Source organism: Sus scrofa, chromosome 12 (genome assembly GCF_000003025.6).
Source record: "Sus scrofa isolate TJ Tabasco breed Duroc chromosome 12, Sscrofa11.1, whole genome shotgun sequence".
In the NCBI taxonomy this organism is placed as follows: Eukaryota; Metazoa; Chordata; class Mammalia; order Artiodactyla; family Suidae; genus Sus; species Sus scrofa.
This window is the reverse complement of record NC_010454.4, coordinates 50,626,926-50,639,079: the sequence shown is the minus strand read 5'-3', so window position 1 is coordinate 50,639,079 and position 12,154 is coordinate 50,626,926. Positions and strand designations below refer to the sequence as shown.

The 12,154-nt window shown below is 47.7% G+C and overlaps 1 protein-coding gene across 4 annotated transcripts in view; it reads left to right on the top strand.

Moving 5' to 3' along the window:
- FBXO39 (F-box protein 39) overlaps positions 1 to 3,165 on the top strand; it is an 87,927-nt gene extending 84,762 nt beyond the window's left edge. For all 4 annotated transcript variants that reach the window (XM_013981237.2, XM_021067713.1, XM_005669139.3 and 1 more), the window contains 2 exons: positions 1,119 to 1,295; positions 1,659 to 3,165. In XM_013981237.2, coding sequence (XP_013836691.1) covers positions 1,119 to 1,295; positions 1,659 to 1,787 — 306 coding nt within the window. In that variant the 3' untranslated portion in view covers positions 1,788 to 3,165. The remainder of the gene's footprint in view (positions 1 to 1,118; positions 1,296 to 1,658) is intronic.

The window sequence follows — 12,154 nt, the reverse complement described above, 5'->3', positions numbered from 1 at the left end:
TGTGATGCGTGGCTGCCGCTCAGGTCACCGCCGCCTGCTCTTGGCTAGGCTCATGCAGTCTCACCCACTCTCAAGTTGAGGTTTTGGGAAATGTCTCCAGACTAAGCCTCTCCCCTATCCTGTAAGACCACAGCAGAGGACAAAAGCTGCTGCTCACTTCCTATGTGTAGAACCAATTCCTGGCTGGCTATCAGCCAAGGAAAGCTCCCGTGCCCCTGGTTCAGGGCCGTGAGGTCCCAGCATGAAGGTGCCTCTACAGGTAAGCACCTCTTCTACCCGCCCACCTGGTCACAGCAGTCTGCCCACACAGGACTCGGTATGACTCTGAACCAGGCAGAAAGCCACATTTGACCCAAGTTAGTGATGAGCTCAGAGCTGTAGGCTGTTCTATAATCTGGCAGCTCCCCACCTATAAAATTGGGATTTTTTTTTTTTCTTTTTTTGTCTTTTTGCCATTTCTTGGACCACTCCCGCGGCATGTGGAGGTTCCCAGGCTAGGGGTCGAACTGGAGCTGTAGCCACTGGCCTACACCAGAGCCACAGCAACGTGGGATCCGAGCCGTGTCTGTGACCCACACCACAGCTCATGGCAATGCCAGATCCTTAACCCACTGAGCAAGGCCAGGAATCGAACCCGCAACCTCATGGTTCCTAGTCGGATTCATTAACCACTGAGCCACAACGGGAACTCCCAAAATTGGGATCATTTTGTCCCTCGAGAGGACCTGTGAGATTGATGCTCAGAGGTCTAAATACCACAGCTAACAGTGAGGGGTTCCAGAGTGCTCAGAGCTCATTGATACCCACACGGGCAGGCAGACGTCATCACTGCCTATGGTGCTGCAGAGAACCTGGAGTTCCGGGGGCTGCCGGCGGTCACCCGGCTAGTCCACCACAGCACCTTGGCCTCCGGACTCTAGATACACTGCCTCCAGACTCCACGTTTGCAAGGAACTCACCTTCACTCCCAAGTCCTTTCCTCCAACAATTGCGGGTCCGGTTAGCCCTTCAAACACCACGGCCCCCAGGCTGAAGCCGGGTGGTGACAGTGTTATGAAAAGGTGCGGCCAGTTCTGGCATCTTTGCCCACACCCGTCTTCCCTCTGGTGCTTTCCTAGAAACTGACTTTCGAGTTTAACAACAACCATGAGTCTCTGGACGAGGAGCTGCACCTCCTCATCTTGTCCTGCAGGAAGCTGTTTTACTTCAAAATCTGGGCCTTCCTTGATGTTAAGTTTGTGGAGAGGATCCTGAAGAGTCAGGAAGAAGGCCAGTGTGCCCTGCGCACACTCAAGGTAAGAGCCCCCCCCGGGGGGGCAGTTCCTCGGGGATCGGGCAAGGGCGGTGGGGCCCCAGGGCGGCAGGCGTGCAGCCACCATGCTTCAGCTTGAGATGAAGGTCAGGGATGAGGCAGGTCATCGGCGGGGGCGCGGGGGGCGGGGGGACATCTCACAAGTTTATTCACTGGAAATGAACAACTTCATGGACAGGAATCTGGAGTTTTCACCCTTAGCAGTTGGGTTTGGGCTTTTCTTAATTTTGCCAACCGTTGTATGTGGACATCATCTGGATTATCTTCAGTGCCTGGGTGATAGGGTCACTGTGTGTGTGTGTGTGTGTGTGTCTGTCTGTCTGTCTGTCTGTCTCTATCGGCACAGGTGAGAATTTACACAAACAGATATGAGACGAATGAAGAGGACAGAACACTGCGGGAAATTTACAGGAAGTACAGAAAGATGATCGACTCAGAGCTCAACTATTTTGTCATCGCTTACCCCATGATGTGACAAGCGCCCTCCCGCTCTCTGGAGGAAGAGAGCCAGGAGCACTCTGAAGGTGACAATCCAGTCCTCAGAGAACGACCCCTGGGGCACCCCCTACCCTCACCCCTTTTTCTTCTCTCTCTCCTTGTTGCCAGTTTCACACCAACATGGCACCCCAGCTTCTACTGGGACACTGGTCATGTGGAGATCCCGACTGACTTTAAAGTGCTGTCTTTCCCAGCTCTCCAGGGGTGGTTTCTCTCTTTGTCATTTAGTTTTGTTTTTTGACCCTCACTCAGCCGCAGAGCTGAAAGCCCAAAGCCGCTCGGAGCAGCAGCATCTTACGCGGGGACCCTGACTCTGGCTGACCTCGCTCGCTAAAAGGTGTAATTAGCCAGGGAGCAGATAGAGCTGAGTTTTCCACTCACTGACAGCGTCAGTTCAGAAACACTTTCTATCCTGGCTGACCTTCACCTCAGAGCCTCCTGACACCAGACGCTGGCCCAGGCCTGACCTCAGATGAATGAAATCCACCAGTATGTCCTCAAATGAAGCAGGAAAAACCCCATGTTTAGCAGGAGCCTGCTCAGAGCTGGAGGAGACCAGCCCATAATTAATCCATGTTGTGGACTCAGATCACCTGCATCTGCTCTCCTGGTGTCTCCTCTGTTCCCGTCTAGGCGGCGTACTGTCTAGCCTCCTGCCAACGTTCAGTCCTCCGGTGGGGCTGAACCAGAAGTGGCCACTACACTCAAATTCACAAAGAATCTGTAACATCCTGGGGAGATGCTCCTAGGGCAGTGCCAAGTGAAAAACGCAGGACACAAAACTACATTTAGTAAAACCACAGATACTTTTTTTTTTTTTTCTTTTTACGGCTGTACCTGCGGCATATGGAAGTTCCCGGGCTAGGGGTCCATTCTGAGCTGAGGCTGCCGGCCTGCACCACAGCCACAGCAACGCCAGATCCCAGCTGTATCTGCAACCTAAGCCAAAGCTTCAGCAATGCCAGATCCTTAACCACTGAACAAGACCAGGACTCAAACCCGAACCCTCCCTGCGCTTATGTCAGGTTCTTAACCCGCTGAGCCTCAGTGGGAATTCCCAGTTGCTTTTTTAAGTGTAGAAGAGATACACCAGAAATATTAATTGTTATCTCTGGGTGGTGGAATTATGGGTGATTTTCTTTTCCTTTTTATGTCTTGCTCTATTTCTCAAATTTTCTACAGTGCCCACGTGTTGTTTTTATAGTCATGGGGAAATCTCGTGTGTTTTAAACGGGGAGTAATGATAAATTCTTGAGCCCAGGCTATCGATATGTATTGCTTCTGGTCTTTTGAGATTTTTGTGCATATAGTTGCATATAGGGTTTTTTTTTTCAATAAATATAAATAAAATCTCAGAATACTTTTGACAAGTGTCTCATTTCAGATTTTATCTCCTCTTTTGTGTGCTTATGCCATATAGTGTGTTTGTACCATATTTATGCTTAGCTTTTTGGGTCTTTGTTAAAGTTCATGTTTATCCACTCCTTTTCCATTTTCACGGCCATTCCACATGCGCTGTCTCATCTGAACGTCCCTGCAGTGCTGTCGGGTGGTATGAATCCTGTTTCATGAACATTCAGAAAAGATTGGCATTGGCAAGGGGTGTAGGGTCCCCCCATCTTGTTACCATACTTAGGTTTGGCTGCTTGTCACTCAAGAGCCCAATACTGAGAGACAAGTGTGGGGTAAAAGGAAAAGTCAGCTTTATCGAGGTAGCTGGCAATCTTGGGGAGAAGGTAGTCTCATATCCCAAAGAACCATCTCCCTTGTCGATCAAGAAGGGGCAAGAGCTTTTAAAGGGGATTTTTAGGGGTGCACGGGTGGGGGGGTGCCCTGTGTGCACAACGGCATGGTCCGCTCAGTCAGTCATCTTGAAATTGGTCGTGAAGTGGTCTGATCAGCCCCATCTTGATTTTTTTTTTCTTTTTTTTGGCTTTTTAGAGCCGCACCTGTGCCATATAGAAGTTCCCAGGCTAGGGGTCGAATTGGAGCTACAGCTGCCGGCCTACCCCACAGCCAGAGCAACGCAGGATCCGAGCCATGTCTGCAGCCCACACCACAGTTCATGGCAATGCTGGATCCTTAACCCACTGAGCAAGGCCAGGGATCAAACCCGAAACCTCATGATTACTAGTCAGATTTGTTTCCCTTGCACCACAGGGGGAACTCCCTAATTGTTTTAAATACGGTTAATCTTTAATTCCAGTGTCAATTGATTTGTTTCCATTTCTGTGGGGCCAGTTCTTGGAATTGTGTAAGATGGAGCCACTCATGTCACAGCTGGTCATCACGCAAGTGACTTCTTCCACCTTGAGGGGGGTTTCAGTATCAGTGAAACAGCTCGAAAGACATGGCTCAGAATATTCTCTCTCGCTCTTGAGGGAGAACTAACGGTCCTTAACTCTATTTAATGGTTAAACTTACGATTTTGTCTTTGACTGTTTTCCTTTGTTTCTGCATTTTCTCACTTCTCTGATTAAATTCATTCTTTGGCTCAAGTTTTTCTACAGACAGGAGGCAGGCGGAGGACATGGGTGGGAGTGGGGTGGGGTCCTGTCCTGGGAAGGCCCCCTAGGGTCCTGCTGGGTTGCAGTCAGCGGGGAGCTCCCCAGGTCTGATGGAAGAAGACCCCAAAGTGCCTTGTTTGCTGAAACCAGAAGGGCCCTTGGGAGCCCCCTAGTGCCTGTGGACCAGCGAGGAGGCTGCCTGCTCGAAGGGAAAGGGGAGCCTCAGCTGGAACCCAGACCATGTGGAGATTGATCCACTGATTGATTGGTATAATGATTTATTCATAGTGTGGGCCAGTTCTGGTTGGTTTCCTTTCGTCCCCCAGCACAGACTCTTAAGTGTAGGGGACTCTTTCACAGAAAACGTGTTTACGTAGGTAATATTTTTGTTGTTGTTTTTTGTTTTTTGTCTTTTTAGGACCGCACCTGCAGCATAGGGAGGTTCCCGGGCTAGGGGTCCAAATGGAGCTGTAGCTGCTGGCCTATACCACAGCCACAGCAACGCGGGATCCGAGCCGCCTCTGCAACCTACACCACAGCTTGCAGCAACGTTGGATCCTTAACCCACTGAGCAAGGCCAGGGATTGAACCTACAACCTCATGGTTCCTAGTCGGATTCGTTTCCACTGCGCCACAAGGGGAACTCCCCATAGGTAATATTTTTATCAACATTTTTTCGTTAAAAGTGTATTCATTTTACAGGTGTTCGAATCTCGAGCATGTCTGCTAATAGCAGACAGCTGGGTTCTCATCCGGGCCTCTGTGGGCTGTTGTAGCATCACGTGCCCTGGAGCCTCTGAAAAACCCCAGAGAGAAGGAGGGTAAAAAAAGTCACATAAGGTCTTGCTATTTATTAGTGGATCTCTCGAAAAAAGGTCTCAAGAACCCTCAAAGATTCCCCTGACCACCCAGAGAACGACCATACAGGCTTTCCTGTTCCGGAGGAATGGAAGCAGAATCAAGCCCAGGAGAGTCCTAGTGGGAAAGAGCATGCGAGGCTTCTGAAGCTGTGGACTGTTAACAGGTATTCACTTTTTCAATTACGCCTTTGGAGCGCCGTAGCCAGTGGAAGCACAGACCTGTGTCCTCTCTGGGTGACAGCTTATGCACGCCTGTTCTCCAGCTCAGGGCAAGAGTCTGGGGCCGGGGGAATGGGTGGGGGGCGGCTGCTGCCATACCGCTGGCCTGGCTGAGGGTCCGCGAAGAGCATGAGGGTCTTTGCAAAAGCACCCAGGACAACCTGGCTCGTCCTGGCTCATCCTGTCTCGTGTTTATGAGCAGGAAACGCGTTCTGACTCCCAGATGCCTCCTCTTAGCTGTCAGTGGAGCTGACGAAGCCCTGGCCACAAAGTTAGCTCTGAAAATTTCCGAGCCCAGGAGGAAAGTAGGGCTGTGATCAAACTGAGTTGTAGATTTGCTGTTACCCCAAGCAAACTGACAATGAAAGGGCAGTTTTCTGTTTTTGGAAAGATTCAGGGATGGACCTCCAACCCTCTGGTTGGAAGGGCCCTGGGGCCTGGGTTCCTGGTCCGCCATTTAGGCCGCTCATTTGTATGACCCTGAGTTCTTTGTCCTGGCCAGGCCTTCATTTCTGCTGTTTGTCAAATGAGAGAAGCTGGACCATGTATTGCTAAGTCCCTGAAACACAAATAGTGCTGGGATGGCGTGTGCGACACTGAACCTGGTGTGAATGGCCACATTCCTGGGCCCCAAAGCGCCTGGGCTTCTGAGTCAGGCTGCCCCGGTCTGAGGCCTGACCTGCCGCTCACTTGCTGTGTGACCTTGGGCAAGCATTTCCTGTCCCAGGAGTTAGCAGCTCTCCATGTACGTGGAAAAATAATACTTAATAGTGAGGAATTAATGACTTCACACATGTAAAAAAATACAGAAGCCTGTCCCTCCAGTGTTCAAGAGCTATTGGTTTTCATCTTGTTTAATAAATGAGGGAACAGACTCCAAAAAGAGGGATGGTCACTTGCCCAAGTCGTACAGCCTGTTAATGGCAGAACCAATGCAATAGTTTCCTGATAACTGACCCAGGACTTCCCCTCCCCACCCCCGAGACAATAAAATGGGAGGAATCCAGGTCACCTCCCTTTCCCCACCCAGGGTCTGCCAGACAGATAAACTGATCGCTGCGGGAGTATTTAGTACCTGCTAGGTACTAATTTACAGTTTCATTTAATCCTCACTGTAGCTCTCCGGAAGGTAGAAACTGTTATCCCTCTTTTAGAGATAAGGGAACGGGCTTAGCAAGAGGAACCTGCCCACGATCACACACTTAGGAAGCTCTGGAAGGAAGCCTCAAATCCAATCCATTGCCACAGCCATTCTCTTAATTACTACACGATGCCTCCCCCTGCAGGAAGATTTGGAGTCAATTATCCTGGGACTCCATTTAGCACAAGACTGTTGAGAAGAGAGGATCAATGAAAACATTTCCTTTACTCAGTGTAGCTGAGAAGTGCTGCTGTGTAAAACGGAACTCTCTTAAGAACCAGGTATTTTGAGTAAAATAGATGGATATGAATCCATCTTTATGATGTTTGTAGGATGGCAGATGTCATTATTTCAAAAAAACGAAAAACAAAAACCCCATCACCAACGGTAACTTGATGGGAACAATCTTTTCCAAACACAAAATATTCTTCTTCTTGGGAGAGATACTTGGCCCAAACAGCTATTCCAGAGAGAAGACCTACGGAAAATCTGATGTGCAGCTGGAAGCCACGGAATCTTAGTTCATTGCCAATATCACACAGGGAGAGAAAATTGCCTGCCTTTCCTGGGTTGTGGTTAGAAAATTAATCTGATTCCTATTGCTCTACATTTGTAAAAGTGCAGATTTTAAAAACTATGATGAAAGATAATATGAGAAAAAAAATGTATATATGTATGTGTGTGTGTGTGTGTGTGCGTGTGTCTGGGTCAGTGCTGTACAGCAGAAATTAACACAATATTGTAAATCAGCTATACTTTAATTTTAAAAAATAGAAGAAAAAAAACCCCACTATCTAGACACAGCTACACCCACCCAGAAAATCTCAAACGCTCAGGTGGTGTAAGCCCCTTGAGAGCATAAGACGTGTTTGTCCACTCTATATACATACATATACGCAGTAAAGCGAAACAAGGCACACAGACATAAAGACAATGGCCAATCTTGCCTCCCTACAAACAGAACTCTTTTCCCCCCACCTCAAACCAGCGCTCAGACACAGTGTGTGCTGTTCAGTGAGGTGGTGTGGCCATTCCCCTCCAAATAAACTATTTTGTATGAATCTTAAAAGGTATTTATAAAGTATCTTTTTGTTTACTACCTCTCCTTTTGACATAGAGCAGGCACTTCAGAACATCTCAAAAGACTAGATATTTCACAAGAGTACTTAGTACTGTCAACTATATATACAGTAGTGAGGAATTAAATGCCCATACAGAGCAGGGGTTATAATAGGGACCTGTCTTCTAAACATGACCAGTCTGGCACAGGAGCTTCTTCCACCTCCATGTCTACTACTCTGTGTCCACTAACGCACTGAACAGACGTGGACATGGGTCACTCCTGATGTCGCCTCTAGAGATGGTCTAACGATTCCATTTCAAAAAGTCATTTCCAGGAGTTCCCGTCGTGACGCAGTGGTTAACGAATCCGACTAGGAACCATGAGGTTGCAGGTTCGGTCCCTGCCCTTGTTCAGTGGGTTAACAATCCGGCGTTGCCGTGGGCTGTGGTGTAGGTTGCAGACGCGGCTCGGATCCCGCGTTGCTATGGCTCTGGCGTAGGCCGGTGGCTATGGCTCCGATTCGACCCCTAGCCTGGGAACCTCCATATGCCGCAGGGGCGGCCCAAGAAATAGCAAAAAGACAAAAAAAAAACCAAAAAGTCATTTCCAGAAGACATGTCTTTCCTATTTTTTTTTTTTTCTCCAAAACAAATGGGAAAGTTCCCGTTGTGGCTCAGCAATAACGAACCCAACTAGTAACCATGAAATGTGGCTTCGATCCCTGGCCTCGATCCGTGGGTTAAGGACCTGGCATTGCCGTGAGCTTATTTGACTCTAGCCTGGGAACCTCCTGATGCCGCGGGTGTGGCTCTGAAAAAACAAGCAAGCCAAGGGGCCTTTACAAGATGGGTGATTTTCTAAGTATCCTTAGTAGCAAACTCTTTACATCTAGAAGGCCTAGATATAGCAAGTTTTCTTTTGAAAAGCTGGGAAGCTGAGAGCAGCTTTTTCATATTATATACACAGACCTTCTATAAACAGCCAATAAATCTAGCCAAAGGGTGGTGGGCACTTCCTGCTGGCCGAACGTGGTCACTCTACCATTTCTGAGACCGAGGTCTGGTAGAAACGACGAGCAACGGCCCGAGGGCCCACGACCCTTCCACCCCGAGTCGGCTGGAGTTCTGTTACCCAGTCAAGGCCTTTGTCTGATGTTGCCTGGTCCAAGCAACACCTGTCGTTGACCGGGATTCTGCTCACCTGCTGGGCCCGTTAAGGTGTCTGGATGAAGGGAGGTCTCATCCGGTTGGGAGAGAGCGCTCCCCCCAGGTCTGGGATCTGCATGGCTCCTAGGCCAGGGAGTAGCTGAGTGGTCATCCACGTAGACCAGCCTTCTTGGGCCCACAAGCTTCTAATGGCCTCATCAGCTAGCGGTCAGGGTGGGGGTCTTTGTCTGAGCCTCCAGCTTTGGGCCAAGAGATCAGGCAATTGGTGAGATCCAGCTAGGAGGTGGGGGCCAGAGAGAAGCCTGAGCCTAGTCAGTGGGCAGCCTGGCCCTGGCCCCCAGGTCATCCACCAGCCCACAGCCCAAGAACCAGGAAGGCCCTAGGGGAGAAGGTCTTTTCACCATGCTGTCTGCAGGAACTCCAAATTGTAAACCTCTCTTGCTGGATGGGAGAGCTCTTTCTAAGAGTTGGAGCCTGTGATCCCCGCCACCCCTGGCCCAGATCACCTGGTGCACACCCCTGCTGCTTCCCAGGCCTCAGTTTTCCCATCTGTACAGTGAGGATGGTAGATACCATAAATGGTTTTCAAACGGTGCTCCCTGGGGTCCCCTGGGGGACATGCTGTGAGAGACTGTGGATGAGGCTCTGTTCCCAGACAGCCTGCTTGGGCCAGAGCCCTCCCTCCTGTTTTTTTTTTTTTTTTTTTTTTTTTTTTTTTTTTTTTTTTGTTTGTTGTTGCTGTTGTTGCTTTTTGGCGCTCCACGATATGGAGTTCCCAGGCTAGGGTTGAATCGGAGCTGTAGCCACCAGCCTACGCCAGAGCCACAGCAACGCGGATCCGAGCCGCGTCTGCGACCTACACCACAGCTCACGGCACGCCGGATCGTTAACCCACTGAGCAGGCAGGGACCGACCCGCGACCTCATGGTTCCTAGTCGGATTCGTTAACCACTGCGCCACGACGGGAACTCCTCCCTCCTGTTTTTAATCACAATTCTCCCATAAGATTGTTTGACAAAGCACACATGTGGCCTAAGCGCGGCCAGTTAGATAATTGGCCTCAGGTCTTTTCATCTGTATGAGTGACTTCAGTATTTGGAGATGAGAATCATGGACCGATTTGACCCTATCAAGAGACATCGCCATGCTCCTGGCTTCTTGATCTTTTAGGGCAGGTTTTGTGAACCAGGACACTCTCCTGAACCACAGAATACAGAAAATGATTGAGAGTTTCCCTCGTTCTTCCAAAAACTTTTGCCTTTCTCCTCCTTCCTACCTGGAATTCGGACTCTAGACTCAGACCATGGGAATGGAAGAGCTACACAAGGTTGAGGTGGTAAGAAGCTAAGAGGAGCCTTGGCTTGGCAGACTTTTCAACCAGCTGTATTAGTGCCCAACTGGATAGCTTTATTTCTTTTTTTTTTTTTTGGTCTTTTTGCCTTTTCTAGGGCTTCTCCTGTGGCATATGGAGGTTCCCAGGCTAGGGGTCTAATCGGAGCTCTAGCCGCTGGCCTACGCCAGAGCCACAGTAATGCGGGATCCAGGCCGCGTCTGCAACCTACACCACAGCTCACGGCAACACTGGGTCCTTAACCCACTGATCAAGGCCAGGGATTGAACCCAAAACCTCATGGTTCCTAGTTGGATTCCTTAACCACTGGGCCACGATGGGAACTCCTGTATAGCTTTATCTCTAAAAAATGATTTATAATTTATACACAATATTATATCACATTCAGGTATACAACGTAGTGATTCGATATATTTTTTATGTTATGAAAGGATCGCGTAAGTCTAGTTACCATATGTGAACATAGAGTTGTTTCAGTGTTATTGACTATATTCCCTATATTACCTCTCCATGAACTATTATTTATTTTATGGCTGGGAATTTCTTTCTCTTAATCCTCCTCACTTATTTCACCCACCTCCCTACTCTTCTCCCCTCTGGCAATCACCCATTTGTTCTCTATCGATGAGTCTGCTTTGTTTTGTTTGTTTCGTTTTTTAGTTTCCAAATTATACATGGAATAACATATTTGTCCTTCTCTGACTTATTTCACCTAGCATAATACCCTCTAGGTATCTGCAAGAGGCAAGATTTCATTCTTTTTTATGACTAATACTCCATTGTATATACACCAAATCTTTATCCATTCATTCATCTATTGATGGACACTTAGGTTGCCTCCATATCTTGGCTATTATAAATAATGCTGCAGCGAATGTAGGGGTGCATATATCTTTATTTTCATTTATCTTATGAAGTATAGTTGATTTACAATGTACATCTTCTTGACTTTGTGTTTCATTTTCTTCTGGTAAATACCCAAAAGTGGAATTGCTGGATCACATGGTAGTTCTATGTTTAATTTTTTGAGGAACATCTGTTTTCCACAGTGGCTGCATCAATTTACATTCCCACCAACAGTGCACAGAAGTTACCTTCCCACCACATCCTCACCAACACTTGTTTTTTGTCTTTATAATAGCCTTTCTAACAGGTGTGAGGTGGTATCTCATTGTGGTTTTGATTTGCATGTCTCCCCGATGACTGAGATGTTGAGCATCTTTTCATGCGTCGGTTGGCCATCAGTATGTCTTCTTGGAAAAATATCTGTTCCGGTCCTCGGCCCATTTTTTAATCAGGTTGTTTATATTTTTTTTGCTATTGAGTTGTATGACTTCTTTATATATCTTGGACCCAACCCTTCATTGGATATATTGTTTGCAAATATCTTCTCCCATAGACTGTATGTCTTTTAATTTCTTATCATATGAGAAAAATAACCCCCCTATCTGTGTAGTGTGAAATTGATCAAATAGAAGACACAGGGTGCCATCGAAAGGAAACTTGATTTTTATCTCCTAATCTCCATTCAAACTTGTTCTGTGGGGATGGTTCATCATTTCCCCTTCTGAAAATTTTTTTTTTTAATTTTTTGGATGCAACTTTATTTTTAAATTTTTTTAAGATTTATTTTTTCCGTTATAGCCAGTCTTCTGAATTGAATACAGGGAAGGCCCAAGTCTTTTCTGAACACTCTCCATTGGCCAAAAATTCCTGGGTCACTTCAAGTTTATAAAAGTACCATGTTGGTAATTGCGATTTTGAAAACCATACAGAGTGGTCAAATTCATGGAGATGGAGGTTAGAAAAGCGCTTGCCAAGGGTGAGGAGTCAAGGGTCATGGGGAGTTATTGCTTAGCAGGCATGGGGTTTCAGCTGGGGGTGATGAAAAGCTTCTGGGGGTGGATGCACAACCATGTAAGTGTACTTGGTGCCACTGAATCACACATTTTATTTATTTATTTTTTGTCTTTTTGCCTTTTCTAGGGCTGCTCCCTCAGCATATAGAGGTTCCCAGGCTAGGTGTCTAATAGGAGC